The sequence below is a fragment of the Aedes albopictus genome, chromosome 3 (genome assembly GCF_035046485.1).
Source record: "Aedes albopictus strain Foshan chromosome 3, AalbF5, whole genome shotgun sequence".
Taxonomy (NCBI): domain Eukaryota; kingdom Metazoa; phylum Arthropoda; class Insecta; order Diptera; family Culicidae; genus Aedes; species Aedes albopictus.
In genome coordinates this window covers 259,992,009-260,012,339 of record NC_085138.1, presented here as the reverse complement: position 1 = coordinate 260,012,339, position 20,331 = coordinate 259,992,009, and the positions used below count along the sequence as shown (strand labels likewise).

General features: G+C 39.4%; 2 protein-coding genes across 2 annotated transcripts; one reads left to right on the top strand and one right to left on the bottom strand.

The window, feature by feature from the left end:
* On the bottom strand, positions 1 to 10,449 carry LOC109424492 (stromal membrane-associated protein 1). The gene is made up of 3 exons (XM_019699651.3): positions 9,986 to 10,449; positions 2,832 to 3,149; positions 1 to 2,525 (listed from the first exon to the last, which is right to left on the bottom strand). The coding sequence occupies exons 2-3, from the start codon at positions 3,078 to 3,080 to the stop codon at positions 1,362 to 1,364; spliced, it is 1,413 nt and encodes a 470-aa protein (XP_019555196.1). The 5' UTR covers positions 3,081 to 3,149; positions 9,986 to 10,449; the 3' UTR covers positions 1 to 1,361.
* Positions 10,450 to 12,181: 1,732 nt separating this feature from the next.
* LOC134290094 (uncharacterized) lies at positions 12,182 to 13,345 on the top strand. The gene has a single exon (XM_062857116.1). The coding sequence runs from the start codon at positions 12,311 to 12,313 to the stop codon at positions 13,328 to 13,330; it is 1,020 nt and encodes a 339-aa protein (XP_062713100.1). The 5' UTR covers positions 12,182 to 12,310; the 3' UTR covers positions 13,331 to 13,345.
* Positions 13,346 to 20,331: the final 6,986 nt, after the last annotated feature.

Genomic DNA, 20,331 nt, shown 5'->3' with positions numbered 1-20,331 from the left:
TTCAGTATTCAATTTTCCTATTTATTTACCATTTACTTATATCCACTTTTTATATCAATACTAGATTTCTGTTTTCTGGTTGTATTGTTTACATATGCAAATTACACCGACGCAGTATTATACAAATTATGTACTGCCTTCTTATGCTGGTTTTGTTTTTTATTTCTTCCGCGCACTATATGTAATTGAATCTTTTATCTAGCTTCCCTTATACTGTTTATAATGTACTTCTGGCTATCGTCCTTCTTCTCTCTTGTTTCGTTAAGTATAAATGTAATACCTACTTTTGTTTTATTTAGTTTTTTTGTTTTATGTTTTGCATGTGTGTGTGTTCGTGCGGATGCATGTATGTGTACATGAGTGATAAGAGTACCAGACAAGCTAAACGAAAAAAAATACACTTGTTGATGCTCTTTGTCACACTGTGTGGTTTATTTCGCACAGGCTCGTGGTTGATCGGGTGCCTAGAAGCTCATTCCGTTTGGGTAAGTGTAGGTTTGTGATTGTGTCACTCCCCGCTCTTCGATATTATACTTAGTAGGTATTATAGGTTCACCTGTGTTCCTGTAATTTACTTTATCCTGTCAGTTTATACATCCAATACATGTAGTTGTGAATTGTGATCACGGTGTTTCGTTAAAAAAAATCTATTACAAAACAATGAGAGCCAATTTTTGATTGTACTGCTATTCCGCTATTGAGCGGCACATTTTATAGATGCTTGACTTACCTAATCGATCAGGACAAACATCGAAAATCTGTCTAATTACATAGCAGTACAAATAAATTGGTCTTGTTTTGTGTGAAGAACAGTGCATGATATAATCTTTCGTACGTTTATTTTGTTACTTTTCAATCCATTGAATCAAGCCAAAAATTACTAAATATGTAACACGAGAATGTATGTTTGTTAAGTGCTTTAAGGTACCGAGGCTGTTCAAGACAAAAAAAAGGCATTTTGGAAAATAACAGAAGTGGAAAAGTTCATTTTACCAGTCACTAGCGAAGATTTTAAAAGCCAAACAACAATTCTAGCGAATCAACTTAACAAGATTAGTAACAGCTGATCGATGCTTTATAGACTCAAGTTTTTTCGCCCGTGTGTTCCTACCTAACGCTCGTCTTCATATTAAGTATTAAAATATATAAGTAAATATATTTAATTCTGTTTTATCCTCCTCAAGGTTCCATTTTCGATTTAGGATAAGCTTTCGTTCCGTGGTCCAAGTGAGTGGTTTTTGTCTGTCAGTTCCCACTACTAGCACAGTTCATTTCGCCTTGAGAAGTACGTGTTTGTGTGTGTGTAGGTAGGTGTCTTCGTAAATAAGTCTTCAGGAGTTCCAGAACTTAGTTAAAGTAAATTATTGCCACATGTCTCGTAGGTTCATGCTACCAAACTGATTGCTTAGCTTGTCGGGCTGAGTCTGTGCCGTCTGCGGGGGAAAGTTTGCAAAGGCCGGAACGGCGCCGGGCATACCGACAAACCCACCGGTAGCCGGCATCTGTTGTTGACTTTGCAGGGGATTGGGAAACTGGATTGCACCGAAGGCTGATTGGCTCTGAGCTGTCGCCGCCGATTGGAATGGTCCATTGTACATCAGATTAGAGGATTGAGGGTTGGGAATCGTCGGCGCCGCCGCCGCGGCGGGGACCATGAACTGGCCATTTGCCGTAGGGAACGCCTGGAAGGCACCAAACCCACCAGGTGCCGCGGATGGTTGCCCATTGTTCATCTGATAGGGATTTGCTGCAACGTTTGGTGCCGGAGGATAAGCATTCGGTTGAAAACTATTGAAACTACCAAACGCTCCTCCAAAGTTGTTATTCACCATTGTCGTAGGAGCAGACCCGTAAAGTGCCATGATCTTATCCTTAGTTAGCTTTCCCTGAGCATCGGTGCCTTTACTAGGAGCTTGATTGAAAAAGTCTGCCTCTTCCTTTGCCAAGTTGGAGAATTCATCACCGCCTGCGGTTTTCTCACTTGGCCTGTCCGGTCCCCCACTGGACAAGATGTCCAACGTGCTCTCGCCATTTGTCTTCTTTGGAGTTACTTCTACACCCAAACTCAACCCCAACAAGTCCGATGATGTCTGGCCATTATTGGCTGCCAAGTTTGCGGCCGCTTCAGTCGAATTCCTACTGGACGTCTTTGTACTGCTGGCTGGAGCCTTAAGTTTTGGTAGTGGAACCGCAGCCGTCGCCGAAGAATTGGAACTCACTGAGCTTTTCTTATCCGACGAAGTACTCAATCCGGATCCGGATGTACCCAGCGAAATGGTTCCCCCACTAGATGCGGCCTTCTTCTTGCGCTTCTGTCGCTCGATCTCCTCGTCAATCTCTTTGTCCCAATCCACTTTTGGAGGTGGCGGCGGAACCCATTCTCTGGCCAGATATTTCTTGTGTTCGTACTTGGCACGGATGAAGCTCTCCAGTGCGGAATCAGTCTGTGGCCGCCGGAATCCATCCGGTAGTAGGGCTTCGTATACTGCTCGGGCTCTAGAGTTACCCATCTGCTCTAGGGAGACCTAAAATTTGTGAATAGTTGTTATGATCTACCAGACACAAGATTAAGGTTATGATTTACAAAAATATGGATCGGAATGATATGCGGACATTTCATGCAATGAACTTTCATGTACGATGTTACATACGATGTAAGCCTTTGGAAGTCGGCTTTGAAGTTGTGAACGATTTGTTTATATGTAGATTTTTTTTCTTGAGAACCAGTGAACTTTAAATATTTCGGGAAACCGAAGAAAATCAGTGTAATTCCGATGAAAATTAATCATGTCAATTTAACTTTCTACTTAGTATTCTCAACCCGAACTTACCACTTGTTCCGGGGTCCAGCTGTCCAGATTCACCGATTTTACCCGCGAGATGTGTACCCCCAGATTGCGGTGGATGCCGGCACATCGTATGCACAGGAACACGCCCAGATTCCACGAGGCCCAGCGGGGACCCTTGGCGTCACAGTCGACGCAGTACTTGTTGTCGTCATCCCGCAGCATCTTCGTCAGTAGCATTTGACATTTTTCCTGGATCTGCTTCTGTCGCTCCGTTTCGTTCTTCCGACTCATCTCGGGAGAGTGGTGTGCTGGCTTTCCTTGTCAGATACAAAAACCAAATTTGTTCAGCAGTTGACGTATCTGAAAATGAAGAGAAGGAGTCCAATATAAATTATGTTTGTCTATTTAAAGGGGTCACATATAATAATGAAGTTAAATAGGGTCTGGGACCATTTGGGCAGGAGTACCTATTTTGGGCACTTGCTGCTATAACTCAGTCAATTTTAAACCGAATGATTTTTGAGACACCATCAGATACGCACAGTATCTAGCCATGTTCAAAAATTCAAGTGAATCGTTTTGAAATTGACTGAGAAATTCTATAACGAGTCTCGGGGAATCCCATTCCTGAGGAAATTTCGGAGAAATCTCCTACTAAAGAGTATGAGAGGAATTCTGGAAGGAGTCCCAGGAGAAAACCCAAGAAAAAGTCTGAAGGATCCTAGAAGGATTCCAGGAGAAATCAATGAAGAAACAGTTGAAGGCATCCCGGAAGAAATCCTTAAGCGCTTTCCGGAGGGAATCCATGAATCCCTGAAAGAATCTCAGGAAAAAATCCGTAAAGGAAACGCGGATGTAATAAATTGAGGATTCGGTTGAGCTCGATTAATTTCTATGCTTTAGCCGAGATCCGCACAGCCTAGCGCTCGGTAATCGCAATTCAACTGAGATATCAGCAAAACGTCAAGTTTACTCATAGCAACACCCATGGGTACTTATAGCTTCAAACATTGAAGGAATCCTTTGCATAGAAAAAAGAGTCTCGGGAGTAATCCCTAAAGGGAAGTTTTAATGAAGGAATCCCAGGCAGACTCGATGGGGGAATTTTGGATGAATTTCCTGGAGAACTCCCGGAAGACAGAAAATCTAGCAAGAACCCTAAAGGAATCCTTAAAAGAATCTCGGGAGCACTCAATGGAAGAATCCTTGATGGACTGCTAGAATATAATCCTGAACAAATCTGAAGGAATCCCATCGTAACCCATAGTAAGTACCTAGGTGCAAACGTCGGCCATTCTGGCGGCCATCTTGGGATTCTAACGAGTCTGTCCCTAAATAAACAATTACATACCATACAAAATAGAGCATATAATTTGTATCTGATTCAACCAATGAATCGGGCGTCCCCGAGATCCAGATTCTATAAGCCATTCCAATTAAATTTATCTGATTTGTGATTTGCATTATGAACTCAATCTATCGGGTTTTAATATGGAAGCTATATGAAAACCAATTTGCAAAAAATCTATATAATTTTTGTCCAATACAAAAAATTCTTATGGTTAAGAAGAATCTACTAACTAAAGAGAACCCGAGATAGATTAAAGAATGAATTTTGAGAAGAATCCCGAAAGGAAACCCGTGAGAAATCGCTGAAGAAATCCCGTGACGAACATCTGAAAGCAATTTACAAAAGAATCTCGGGAGAAATCGATGAAGCAGGTGTCACGACCTGGAGTTCGGGGTGGCCGGGAGACATGACAGTCTATCGAAACTCCCAGGTGTAGCGAATAACAAACACATTAAAACGTAACTTTATTTACATAAAATACTACATTACAAAAACGACACGTTATTACACGGAGGCTACAATTCTTCTAATTAATCTCTGCGATTGTGCATCGACCGAAGGCATATTTCAATGCTATCGGCGAGCACGCAGAATGCCGAGAGCATGAGAGACTTTCCAATCCAGTGGTTCTCAACAGCAGGCATTTCCGGGAGAATTATCTGTAGGAGATCAGGAGGAATCCTTGCCAGAAACCCAGGAGAAATTTCTAACGAAATCCCATGAGAAACCCTGAGGAAATATCGTGAGAAATCAATGAAGGATTTTCGGATGAAACGCTTGGGAGAATCTCGGAAATAAACCCGACAAAAACCTCTGAAGGGCTCCCGGGTAAAATCCCTGAGAGAATTTCTTTGGACCCGAAATCCATGGAGGAATCTCGGGAGAAATCAATTAAAGAATCCTGGGAGGAATCCTTTATGGCATGTTCACACTTAATTTATAATGCCGAATCTCGGTTTACACACAGTGCATCAAACAATTGTCCGTACAGCAATTTTTTTGTCAAAATAATTTTTCATTCAATTGATCACAACTTTTTTATGCATCAATCAAATACGCTGAAATTTCGATCAATCATGCACCATATATCAAAGCTCCATTGGTAAAATTTTGAGCGAGATCGAATCAGTTTTCTGAAAGTTATAGAACTTTTAGTAAAACTTATAAAATGCCAGGAAGATTTCTATTAGAAACCCTTGGAAAAAAACCTGCAAGAATTCCTAAAGGAAACCCAGGAGAAACTGCTAAAGAAAACATGGGGAAGAATCCCGAAAGGAAACCAGAGAAAATGCACTAAAGAAATCCCAAGAAGGTAGAAGGAAATATGAAAGAAATCCGTAGAATAATCTCGGGAGAAATCAATGAAGATATCCGGGATGAGATTGAAAGAATACAGGGAGGAATCCTTGACGGAAACCCAGGAGAAATTCTAAAGATATATCGGGAGAAATATCGATAGAAATCCCGTGAGAAATCGATGTAGGAGTTCCGGAATTAGAATTCTCAAAGGCATCCCAGGAAGAATCCTTAGGCTTAGATAAATCCTGGGACGAAACACTAGAGAATTCTAGGGAGGAATTACAAGATAAAACTTAGTAGGAATTCTAGGAGAAAATCAGGTAGAATTTTGGTTAGGAATTGCTGCATGTAGACCTGCGGAAGGCCTTGTATATAGACCAAGATATTCGTAATATAAGTTACATCGGCGCCATCTAGTGCGGTAATTTATGTTGAAGACACCAGAGATATTAGTAACCACAATTTTGTTATCCCGGTACCACCTGTCCGAAAGATTTCTGCTATTCTGCTATTATCAACGCATCCCCTGGCTTTCGCCCATCTGCGTTGTCTTTTCACTAGGCAATACGTCTACTAATTGATGTTTATGGGCTTGCCGGACCAAGTCATGTAGCTAAGCCAAACACCCCACCTACAACTGTTGGGTAGGCACCATTGTCCCGCCCACTGGTCGTTTACAGCTAGTTGTAGGTGCATGTGTGCGTGTAAGTATTAGTGTATGTGTGTTAGTGTTGGTGTATTGTAGGCGCCAACTCGTTCTAATCCACTCTGATTGCTATCGCCCTATTGAACCATTACCCTTAAATCTGGTAATCTATGAAATAGAATGAGTTAAGCGCCTGTACATAATAGTCAATTAATCAAACAAGGAATATTAGTATTAAAGTGAAGATACAATGAAGCAACGCCCCGGACCTCGAGAGCACAAACCCCAAGAACCAAATGACAGGCTGCGCGAACAGTCGATCGACTAGCCATCACCAGTGAATAACCAATCGAGCAAACCCTCCAGCACAAACCACCACCAGCTCTTCCGACCTGCGCCCAACAGATCCGAGGCACAGCCCAGCCATAGCTTCACCTTAAAACCAAAATGTAGATTGCAGAGCAAATACTTCCCAAGTAACCACGCAGCTCGGGCCGCAAATCACGCACAACACGTCACACATAAGACAAACACTACCCCGCCCGTACAACCGAAACCGATCTAGGGTAGAGAAGGGTGTCTTTCCACTCCAACCCGGACTCAACTGCATCCACAGGGTAGCGCACCCCACACACACTGCACTCATGCATCCATCACGACCCGAGCCGCATGGTCACCTGGGTTGCTTCTATCTGCATGACCTCACCCAACCCGTAACGCAGAGTTTAAATCCCTCTCTTGCATTACAAAGCAGTCCCTCCTCCCAAAGTTTGTGCGTGGAATAAATGAGATTCTAAAGCTGAAGAAATCGTCACCAACACAACCGTCAACAATGAGCACGCAATGGTGTCGGCAGAATCAATGACGACCCCCTCAGTCCCAAACCCAATTATCCTACACTACCCAAGTAACCACAATGCTGAAGCCGTTCGCACTGCACGTACGAAGTACATACAAACCTACCCGCACCGCCTAAACAAACCACCTAGGCCGAACACAAGCGAAAAGCGGCGCCACCACTGTTGAACCACGACTATACCAGTAGGTATAATCGCAATTCAGCAATCGTAGATCCATTCCCCGCTCCTACTCAGCCCTGACGATCCATAGCAATGCTTGTCAATATATGCACCCCACACGCGCAACCCCCACAACCCAACAGTATGGTCACTTGAGTATCCCTGGGATTTTGATTACATGATGGTCAGGGATCACAGCCATCAAAACGTTCCACACTTTGCCAGGGCTTGCGACCTGTAACCATGATGATTTCCGCTATGGGAAACCATGATGGCTAGCGGTGTTTACCACCTGTCCGAAAGATTTCTTACTAATAATTACCTACGTAACCGGACCAAGTTTCTTTCCCATAAGCAGAAAACACCAAATTCTGAAGTTAATTTTTCACGAAGTATGGACCTCCTGAACACCTTTTTCGAAGGCAGTATGCTGAAATATTCTCAAGATATTCGCTTCAAAAGTACTGTCCTACACTCAGCCAAATAACCTTAAGATTTCTATAAAGCCCAACTTATGAAACGGCCTTCAAATAATTCATAATGATTCGGATGAATTTCATAAGATCACTCTATGACGTAAAATCGTATCACAGCATGGCTTTTATTCATGTTTAGCCGCATAGTATTCTCAAGCGTCGGTAGCCGTGTGGATAAAACACGGGCTCGGTGATCCCGACGTTCATGGATCGAATCCAGTCTGCATCATTTTAAGATTTTTTTGTTCTTTTCATAAGTCTATCTTATGAAATTTGTCATAGCAAGCACAATCAATTTTCATAAGGTATTCTTATGTCATTCATAAGAATTAGTTATAGCAAATTTTCTTAAGGTATTTCGATGAATTTCGCTAGTTTTTTTCGCTGAGTGTACAAATAGAACGCTAGGTGTATATCGGTTAACAAAGAGTGGTCCCCCAGACAAGGTTACATTTACAATTTTGCTTAAATAATCGAATGATCATTTTAGGGAACGTTCACAATTACATCCAATGTTTGGGGGAGGGTGGGAGTTCTGACATAAAAAGTGTGGCAGTACAAGTAATATGTATAGGAAAATATCGTGACAGAAAAAGAAGGGGTCTAAAAATTAAAAAAAAAAAATCCCGGACGTGATATACGTAGGAATATGAGATTTGGTTTTTCGATACAACTTTACCGGTAGAAAATGATTTGAGCATGACTGACTGTCTACTGTCCACTATTGGTTAAAATACCCTACAAATTTAGGAAAAACAAAACAAGATGAATGCTTTTCAAAATGCATATAGGGAGATTAGGGGCATAATGGATACCCGGGGCGAAATGGACACCCCTGTTTTTGCCGAAACCGTTGACTTTTATGTAAAACTTTTGATGCATATGTGTAAAGTAACAAGTCATGATTCTATTTTCCAAAAGTATCATTTATATTGCTCCAAAATAATCAAAATATCATTGAAATTGAAATATGTTTTTCATATGGTGAAATTCTTATAATTTCGAAGCAGCAGCAAATAAGGTATTACGAGTGTTGGAGTGTGTCCACCATAAAAACAAGTGAATTATTACCTTATCTACATGTATACGAAGATTTAGCAATGGATGAAGTATTTTATTTTTGATCAGAATTTACTTAAAATAGAAATTTTAATGTTGTACTCGATTCGGGGCGAAATGGATACTGGCAATTAGGAATGGATGTACCCGCATTGCATACTGTTAGGCGTTTTAGAGAGTTTGGAAAAAATCAATCCGATAATTTTAGCCTAAAGTTTATTTAATTAACTTTGATGGTATGTACACTCGTTTAAGATGGAGTATTACATCTGTGGAATTGATCTCCGTAGGCAAATTACTTAACTGGTCGATATTACCAAAGAATTAGCATAAAATATGCAGGGGTGTCCATTATGCCCCGATGGGTGTCCATTTCGCCCCATACCTTTCCTACCACCCCTGAAAAACACACGGTTTACAATTCATTATTTCTTCACAATAAAGACATTCTACCAGCTGTAAATGATTGCAAGACGTAAGAAATAAGTTAAAGTTGTAAGTCAACCGATAATATGTTAAGTTTTACTCTGTTATACAGGCCTAACGTACTCATTTGCTTAGGGTGTCCATTATGCCCCTAATCCCCCTACATATCTAAATTATAGAGACATGTTGAGCCGTATTGAAGTCATCAGAAAACCAAAACACAAATTTCAGAATTTTGAAAACAATGCAATTTGTTGAAACTAATGGTGACGTTTTCAATTTATTACGCTACCGCCCAAACTTTTGCGATCCACTTAATATTATTTTGCGACCCACCACCAACAGTGGATCGCGATCCAAAGTTTGAGAAACACTTTGTTATCATTGATTTTTATGTGCTTAACTGTTTGATTCTTGGTCCTCGGATCGATATTCGCGAATTGATGTCCCATTAGGAATAAGGCATGATGCAAAATTTTTGTATAATTCGCCTTTTTAAGAAGTAAGATTTTCGAAAAACAAACAAATAAAATAAATGTACAATAAACGTAGAAGAGAAACAATAAATTTGTTGTTGTAGTCCTTTGTTTTACAAAGCCAATAATGATTCCCATGAGCAGAACATTAAACCACTGGGATGGTATTTTTCCCATGAATCATCAAGCCTAGTCAGATTCCAACAAGAATTTTGATCTCTACTTGCGCCTCTCGTTGTTATCAGCAAAGTGATAACAGCTACAAGTAATAAGAATTTACCCCTTACTCTGTATAGAGCCAGTGCAATCAAATAATAATAAGAACACCAAAGTACCGCAAATCCAATTTGCATTTCCTGCCTCTTCCCTATCGGACATTGCTTTGTTTGGTTCCCATGGATAGCAGCCCCAAATGTTTAGATACTAGGCGATGAATTTTCCTACCTGATAAGCAGAATCCTTGTCGCTGCAGATTTCCCGATATTCGGAATGTCTTCGGCTGTTTCTTCAGCACCTGATCTTCCGCCCCAGAGTAGCTCTTGAATCCACCAGCGAAGCAGCAGTAATAACAGCACACATCGGGATCTGCCCCTTTTCGAACGAAGAAAAATTCTTTATCGAACCTTCTGCAAACCTTTCTTCCTTCCTGGGCTGGAAGCAGACTGTCAGTTTCTTTTCCAATCGCGCACTGCACAACCACGGAAACCGATTCTTCACAAACTACTGCGGAATGACGAGAAATACCTTATGAGGAAAGATTACCCCGAGCAAAAAGGCGATTTTCCAGCTTTATTATTTTCTTCCAGCCTTTTTGGATGGCCTGCTGCTGCTTCTTCTTTCTTCTGAAAAGGTGCGTGTGGAAACTTTCACCACCCCGTCCCGTCGTCCCGTCAAAAACGAAAACGAAAAACAGGTTTGACGTTTTTCACTGACGCGAGACGATGACGTTTTGACATATATACGGACGAGGGAGTGGCACGTTGAAGAATGCCCAACGGGTGTGCCCAAAGGATGATGCTATAAAATATAGTTATGCAGAGGGGGACGACACATGCAGATTTTCTCCATTTTTCATGCCAAACATTTCTATCAATGAGAGTCTAATAAAGGTGTGGAAGAAGATACTTCGTGTGCGTGCGATCCGTGTTTGGTGCAAAACATCTCACTACTACATGCAAAGCGAGTTCCCATAAGAACGCGTGTCAAATAGTGACGTCACTATGTTTACATTTTTCTTTGCTTACTAATACATAGCCATCTCTTCTTCTTCCTCACCTGTAATATACTCTCATTGCATTTCTATACACACTCAATCATGTTTTAGCTCAGTGGTTCTCAACCTTTTTGAGGTGGCGGCCCCCTTTAAGAATTGTAAATACATCTGAGGCCCAATGAAAATTTTTAGAAAAAAATGAATTAAATGAACGAAACCCAGTTTTTTGGATACAGTGATGTAGCCAGAAATTTACTGTGGGAGGGATTTTCGACGATCAATAATACGTTTTTTTTTGTTCGACACTCACATTTCGTAAACAATAATGTCTTGTACATTCAATTTGAGTCGTAGCTGAAAAATAGCGGCGCAGCGGCGTTTTATACTGAAAATGTGTTCCTTAAATTGTGGCTTTTGAGTGGTATACAAAATTAAAAATTAGTATAATTTACACAAAATATAATAAAAATCTAACAATTGTTTTGGTAACATCGCCCCCCCCCCCCCCCTGGACTGGCTTCACGGCGCCCCAGGGGGGCGCGGACCACCGGTTGGGAACGCGTGTTAGCTGTTCGGTAATTTATTTTACGGGTTTTGATCAGTAAAGCCCAAAAAGTACCGAAACATCAGCTTAACCACTCAAATATACTGACTTTCAGTAACATTTTAAATTTTTTTTGCTGAAATCGGCAAAGTTTATTAATGAATATGGAAAAAGTCAGTACAAACAAGTGCCGACTTTTCAGCATTCGCTACGTATTACCGAGTTTTCGTAAAATTTTAAAGAAAACAAACCATGGTCATTTCTGCAGCTGTCAAATGAAAACGTTTTCCGGAGTCAAAACTGCTGCAGCAGCTGCGCAGCACCGATGAAGATTTTTTCTTTAAAAAGATACTCCTGCAAGAAATTGGAACGCTGTTAAAGGTAAGTAATTGAGAACCTCCAACGAACGATGTGTTATTTGATTTTCAGTAAACTACAGCTGGATTGGGGCAGAGGTGCTGATCAATGTACTCCGATGACAAAAAAAACAAAACCTTGCAAAATTTTGCTAGTAGATCTACCTATCGTTTGGTAGCTAGTGGTTTTCAATTCTTCCACTGAAATACTCGCTGAAATAGCGTTCCACTACGGAGAAACGGCAAGGATATGTGAGCTGAGATTAGTATGAAATTTGAGGTTGAATTGGGTTCTTGAGGGGTATCCTGATTATTTCCTAATCAGATTCTCCGCCCTAAAATTAGTCTAAATCCAAAATTTCATAATTTTTGGAGTCCTCGAACTATTTTTAAAATGCATTTAAAGTTTGTATGGGATTTTTTTTTGTTCGGGTCGAACTGTCATTTTATCGATTGAACTGTCATTGTATCCATGAAAATTATTGTACGTTTACACTCGTTATGAACACGGTCGGTTAAAGTATTCGTTCGGTCAAGTGACCGTTCCAGTAGCCGGTGTCACTTTGCTGTCAGTTGAGTTGTCAAAAAAAAAAAAAACTCCAAAATTGTTTTTATTGTGATCTGCGGTAGTTCTGTATTCTTTACTGGCTTCAATCATGAACGTAATTTTAGAAAACGTTCGTCATAGGCAAGCTACCAAAAATACGAAGTACTATTGTCTTTACAATTATTACGTGCTTGGGATTAAACGATCACACCTTGCCATAATATACTGTAAATCGAAGACGACCATAAGTTCCTGGATAGCTGAGTACGAGCGCAGTGGAGCCTTCGGAACAGGATCTCGACAGGCTACGTTTCCTAAGTTTGACCATATGAAGCGAAAATGGATTACTGATTTATACGAAAAACTCCCAACGTTGTACCTGGACGAGGCAAAACAACGATTCACTTCCCATTTCGGTGTGCCTATTAGTGTTTCCTCTATATGCAAAATCCTACACGCTCATGGATTGTCCTGGAAGGTGCTGAAGCGCAGAGCAATTCAGATTCGGGAGAGTGAAGTCGTCAAGTATAGCAGGGAACTGTGCTGTTTTCAGTGGGACCATCCGCAACTCGTGTTCTTGGATGAGGTGTCGTTTGACAATCGGGATATGTGGAGAACCCGTGGGTATGGACTGATCGGTCAGAAAGTCGTCTATAAAGGAGAATTTAGACGACGTCCAAGAGTATCCACCTTATGCTTCCTGGGATATCAAGCAATACTCGACTCATTTGAAACGGAAGGCACATTTACGAGGCAAAAGTTTTTTGACGCTTGTAGGAAAATGGCTCTTACGAACGGAAACATAAGGTCCTATCCAGGCCAGTTTTCTGTTTGGATAATGGATGGCGCTCGCATCCATTGCGATAAGAATATAATAAAATATCTGCGATCTTTGGGAATTATTCCAATTTTTTTACCACCCTATTGCCCATTTTACAACCCTGTAGAAATAGTTTTTGGATTAATAAAGCGATATGTAAGGCGCCACTATGAAGAGAATAAAGACGTTCCAATGTCCGTAATTGTTGGAGCGGCACTCACAAAATTCACCAGCTATGATTGCACAAATCTGTTCCGTAAGTGCGGGTATTTCCCAGGAGGAGTTTTCGATCCATCGGTAAACAAATAGTATGAAAAGTAAGAAAAATACAATCAGGAAATGGAAAATCTCTCAGAAAAATTGAAAAATTAGAATGAAATAAAATGTAACAGTTTATATTGAATATGCTTTTATTCATGAGAAAGAAAAAACCTTATCGTATTCATTTGAACGAATTTCATTCTTGATGGTCAACATCAACCATATCTCCGACAGCAGAAGCTAATTTCTTACTGAATTCCGATTCTTCTGGTGGCATTGAACTTTGCATTGCTTCGAGGAGTGAACGAGAGGTGTCAATTTTGGTCTTCAAATCATGAGCCAACAATTGCGCTTTGGACACCTCTTTAGTTAACTCATCCACAACGTTGCACAGCTGGTTTACATCTGACGTAACGCTTTCGCAGATGCCAAACGCGATTTGGAATCCCCTACGTGTGACTTGCAGCTGGTTTCCCTCTGAGATAGGTGGTGCTCTGAACAAATGAAGATATTCATCTGGAGGTGCTTCATGTTTCAGCCTTGACTGTCGATCCCCTGGTTGCGACAGGATGAAATTCGCCCACTTTTCCCAGGACGAATACAACGCTGTGTAATGGCAATGCACCTCTTTCAGCTCACTGATGCAATCAAACAGCTCCTCTGTTGTTGGAGCACCTGCACGATCTTTATTGCCAGGTTGTAACAAGCTTTTATTGGTCAACTCCCAGATGGTGTTCGATTTCAACGACGTTGAGTACTTGTAGACGTGAACTTGAATGTTTTTTCCTCGCCAGCTAGTCAAAACCTTTGATCCATCTCGTAAATCCTCAACTGAATATAACTTTTTAGTTTTTTGATGACGGAGCACAATAAACTTGTTGACATCGCTGAAATCCGGGTTTTCCTTTGTAGACCAAGCCACTGAATTCGCTTCTTCTGTATAATTCACCACGACCTCACGCGAAACGTAGGGGCAGCTTTTTTTCCACATGCACTTCAGCAGTTCCTCGACGGTGTTTCCAAAAATGTCACTCGTTTGCACTGGATCGGCCAATCGTTGTGTTTTGAAAAATCGTACGTAGAACACCCCAATGAAATGGAACGCGAACTGTTTGAACTCCTTCGCTGACAAATTCACCGTAATGTTCAGCTCCGTTGGTGCATCTCCCCGATGCAGTGATTGTTCGGAAAGATTGGAATCAGCGCTGTCTTGTTTTGGCACATTCAGACCGTGTAGGAATAATGGATTTTTGGTGACATTTTCACTTGATGGACCATCGGAGAGATCTTCAAAACTGGGTTGCCGATCCGAAGCAGTGCCCGAGTGAAGGTCCGAGGCGTTGTTTACATCCAAATATTCGACGTCACGGTAGTTTACTGCGTCCTCCGAAACGCCCTCCTTGTCTGAGGAACTTTGGCTGTTTGATTCATCCATTCTACTGAATTGAAACTGGCATGGATTAAGTTATTTTAACCAATAAAATAAGCATTTATGTACCTGCAAAATCCTCTTTAAATTGTCGATCAATTGCCGTTCACTTTATCTCCAAAGCAGCAACAACCGAAGCAACCACTTGTTGTGTTGTGATGATTGTTTTGTTTTGGTTTCATTGCGCACGGGGGCTACCATATGCGTAGTCAGAAAATTGTTATAAAAATATTTATTTCAAAACATTAAATAAAATATTAAAACAGTAAATAAAAATTATTATGTACAGTATATCGCATTCTCTATTTTATTTACGATTTTATGCTTATAAGTTGATACAAGATATTGATATATTTAGAATGTTGATATTGATTGACATACCCCTCGTCTTTCGAACGATTACTTGGATGCCCTGCTGAAGTGAACGCTAAAATCCATCTTTCGGGGAAATCCACAATAAAACTGTTTTGTTAAATCAACCATCAAAACAAAGGTATTAAAATCCAATAAAATCACGTTATATTCAGTATTGGGACTAAAGAGTAATAACGTCTACTCGGTTTGGTATGACAGAAGAGAATGAATTTATTTAAAACTAATCTTACAATGGCTTACTATGATTCATTACATTCTAAGGTTACTGCGCCAACATCCCCCCTTAACCGAGAATCCTTCCTACTCCAATGGTTCGTCTGTCGGCTTCGAATTTGGGAACCGGTACGGCCTTGGTTAGCAAATCGGCTACTTGCTGACGACTTCCAACGTGTGCCAATCCGATTATGTTTTCTTCGACCTTCTCACGCACGAAATGATGACGAATGTCTATATGCTTACTCCGTGGTGAATAATCGACTTCTTTCCCAGCTAGGTGGATCGCGCTTTTGTTGTCGCAACACACGGTGATCTTCTCGGATACTCCAGATAGCTCTTGTCGTAGTCCTCGCCACCAGATCGCTTCTTGTGCTGCTGCCGATACGGCCATGTATTCGGCTTCCGTTGTTGACAAGGCAACTGTAGACTGTCGTCGACAGCTCCACGAAATCGGTCCGCCTGATTTCATGAAAACGTATCCAGTGATGGAACGTCGCGTCTCAACATCGTTGCCCCAGTCCGCATCGCTGAATCCGACAAAATGTTCATCTGCTTCCTTGCTGTAGATGAGCTGTGTAGTGTTCGTATGCTTTTCGGAACAGTTAAGAAAAATCGATGCAAGATCGGTCGTGTATAAATCCACGAGGATCTAGCCTTTCACCTCAAAAAAATACCATCGCTCTCAGCGACACCCACAAATCAAGAAAATTCAATAAACTTACCCTGTTTCCGGTCACACATCCTGCAATCCCACATCCTAAAGCCACCAAAAAATTAAAACCGAGTCTCACTTTCGTTATTAAAGAATTTTTATTCACAAAGCACAAATTACTTTTACCAATTGGGCACCAACACTACTCCTCCGTCCGTTCGTCGCAAACATCGTTCACAAACTGACTTCATTCGGCCGCCGTGGTGTGCAGGTCCGTTCACGCCTTCTCGTTCACCCATTAGCTTGTCATTCATTCTCGCCTTCCTTTTCTTCGTATCCAGTTGTCCGTCATCGCAGCGCAAAAGAGCTCTCCGATCACGCCTCGTCATCGTGTACTTCAAAACCTAAATCTCAGGTGCAACGGTTAAAAGTCGTAGGTACACTCAGAAAACTTAGATTGTGTAAACTATTTGAATTTAAATCGAAATATTTTCTTTAGTCAACCTATATCACTACAATCGCCTTCTTCTCTATTCTAATTCTGCAATCGAAATAAACATACATTAAACAATAAATATATGTACAATAACAAAGCAAGCTCTCGTTTTATGTAACAATATTGACAAGATAAAAAAACCAGAAAAAAATAAACATTTTGCATCAAATGTAGTGTAGCTGATTGATTTCCTTAGGGGTATCCACATAATTTCAATATCAGAATCTTCATTTTAAAATTAATCGCAACGCAAAGTTTTATCCTTTCCAAGCACCTAGTCTGTGAACTATTTTAAGTTTTTTTTTTTGAAAAAAAAAATCGGGTTCGGCTATCATTCTATTGATTGAACTGTCATTCTATCCACGGAACCTGAACCTTTTTTTGTTGTTTATTCGACTGCGAGCACAAAGATTTCGGAACTCAATAAAATTTAATTCTACTGATTAAGTTAAAGAAATCAGCAAAATCATTATCGTAACATAATTCAATAATGATAGCTGCTTAATTCCTATATTATACATAAACAAAATCTCTTTGTTTTTTTTTTATTGAACAGTGTAATCTCAAGTATAATTTTGCACATAATACAATAGGTAAATACATCCTGTCCTTGGCAGATCATTGCGTATTGTTTTATTTATACTAAACAATATATTTCACAATTCACACCCATAAATGTTATCCTGTCTAAATCATTTACAATACGTTTTAACATTCATGGACTCCGATAACGCCGAAATAACAAATAATAACAAAATATTTACCTTGTCAAAATATTTATGAACAGATTCAAGGAATATCTACTAATGCCAGCATTATCATTTGAACTGTTTGTTGTTTGTTCTTGCCTTTAAAAATAAACACCGCATCTCTTCCAATGTTAACCTTAACTAATTTAACTGAGCAACTAGCAAGCATTCCGGAACAGTAATTTTTTGTTTTTATCATTTAGGCCGGAACAAATCTCATTTTCTTCTTTTGTCACTTTACTCGTTGCCTCGTCAAGGGGGGTATGATAAATAATAAATGTATTTGATGCAAAATTACCCAAACAATTATGCAAAATCGTCAAACTCAACGGATTTGTTAAGAAATTTTCTCGGTGACTCTAATTTCACTTTAAAAAGCTTAAATTTCTTGAATAATTTATTGGTGTCCTCCCTCAAAATGTCGGATTCTGACCAAAATTTTCCGAGGGTGGAGGTGACATAGGAGAAAATTGAAATTCATGTCAGCCTAACAATTTTACATACACAAAGTCTAAATATATACTATAAAACTGTCCCTATTATTAAAATATGATACAATGTGCCTAATAACCATTTCGGGCTATCTCATTGACAATACAGTCGAACCTCCATACTGAATTTTTTTCTGGGTTACTATGATGGTCCCTTCAAAAAGCTTCCCAAAGGATTTTTGTTCCGCTTCTCGATTTCCTTGAGTCGATGGTCCCTTCAATATCGACTCATGGAGGTTTTACTGTATAGAGAATGATACTACCTATCATTAACGTCATCGTCTCTGTACGATACATTTTTATGGGGGTGATGCTTGGATGATTTAACTTTTTTATATATCTAATTCTCGCATCTACTTTACACCAAAAAACATTTTTTTTCCGTCTAGAAAAGCTATAAATATCACTTAATTCTAACTCCCAGTTAAATTTTGTATTATTTTTTTTTTAAATTAACACCATTTTCCTTTGCATGCCTTGAGATTCAAACTGAGATTTTAATAAACTGATAAACTAAACTTGGTAAATTTATTAATCGTAACACCACTAAGAAGCTATGTTCCTACTGGTAGGTATCCCGCATTAGATTCGAAATAAAAATAACACAATTATACTACCAAAACTAAACAACCAATTATGAAGAATGTTTTCCAATTTTACCTTAATATAGTGCTTATTGATTTAAGTATTTACAAACTTTTTTTTTTTATCCATTTTTTATACGACTGAATTAACTTTTTTTCAATTAGTTATATTATATATGCAATCTAACCAGAAACGATGTCCACAAACCAAGGATGGGTAATAAGAAATTTTTATTATTTGCTAAATTGCCAATGCAACTTTCCTTCAGGAGTATTACTAATCTAAAGTGCTAATTAGTTATGGAAGGTTAATCATGTCGCCGATAAAGATTTATCACCAAGAGCAGTAACATAAGAAAAATAAACAAATAACAGAATGACACATACATGACTTAAGCTTGCAAGATGCAGAAGAATTTAAAATCAGAAACTCATCAACAACATCCTTTATGAGCAATCGTTTCACCATCGTCCCCCTATTACAACAATGGCTAATCTGAACTTTCATTGGTGGAATTTCCCAGGCTTCAGAAATCTCCCTTGAACATAAAATTTGATTATCGTTGACATTTAGTAAACTATGTTGTGGTCATTATTTTGCATATTTCCTTAAAGTAGTATTTGATCAAACTTCATCTTCATAAATTACAGAGAATTACACACTATGTTTCAACTACTAGTCTTATATTACATTCCATTTATTTACTGTATAGGTACCTACTTTCTTAATGCACAAATTCCACCCTCACAAGCCATTGAAAATGGTGGCGCCTACTAGGTGTTAAAATCATCCATCAAACTTCAAAACTCAATTATCAGCAATTGACTCTATTTCTGTCTACCTTCCGATAACTACGATAGTTAATGCCAAGACTGCTTTCGCGGATACATGCTCAAAATGTGAATTTTGAGGTGGAACACAAAATCATCCTCAAATGTATTTATGTTGCCCAATTCACAAATTCGCTGATTCCACAACCGCTAAATTTGAGAATTCTAACATTTTATGCGACTTGCACGCTACAAATACATTAATGAACATCAAAAAATATAAAAATCCTCAACAAATATCTATGGCTCCCACTAGTTATGTACAAGAAAATACGTTATAATCTTGAGACTGTTTTCATGATTCACTAAGTACATACAGGAATACCTTAACATATTAAAACTGCTTCCACAATAAACTCCAACGTCAGGCTCCAGAATGATCCATCAAGCATCTCATTGCAATGTCATACATCAACCAATTCTATTCTATTCTATGTTCTTTATTTTTTTACCTTACTTCTATACTATGCTTTCTAATATATAAGATATATTACAAGTATGCTACGCGAGACTCCAATCCTTTCAATAACCGCCCCAGGAAAATAAATCTTTGCATATTCAATTTTAAAGTCCTATATATTCACCATTGAAGGAGTTTTCGAAGCTGCTACCAAGGACAAAATTCGCCAAGTTTTGTTAAATATATCCTATACCGACTGGTTCCGCAAAATTTGTATTGCCATATTAAATTTTGACAATTGTTGCGTTTATAAGAGCACCGCAATCTCGATTAATTTTGTTTTCATTGTAGGGTATGTGTTCCATCAGTAATCTCACGCTCCCATATTCGAAAACAAGCTATTACAGCACCGACTGATTCCGTTCTTTATGTTTTCATGCGTGCTCACTTCTAACAAAAAATACAAAAATAAGAAACAAAACAAACAGTCCATCAATCCCTTGTTTTTCGTAGGATGAAAATGGGAACCACATGCTCAATAAGGGAAGTAATACTCGATTGAATTTCTATCCAGCTCATACAAACTCCATACCCAGCTCCACATTTTCCTACTTTTTAGTTGATTTTCGTTTCTTTTCCTACTGACGGGCTTGGTGGTCTAGTGGCTACCGCTTCTGATTCGTATGCAGAAGGTCATGGGTTCAATCCCTGGCCCGTCCTTTTCATCCTACTTTGTATCTTTCTATCCACTTTCTCTCGCTCTCTCTTCTCTACATATACAACTCATGTACATTCATATGTTCATAGCCATCGCTAGAGCCAGAAA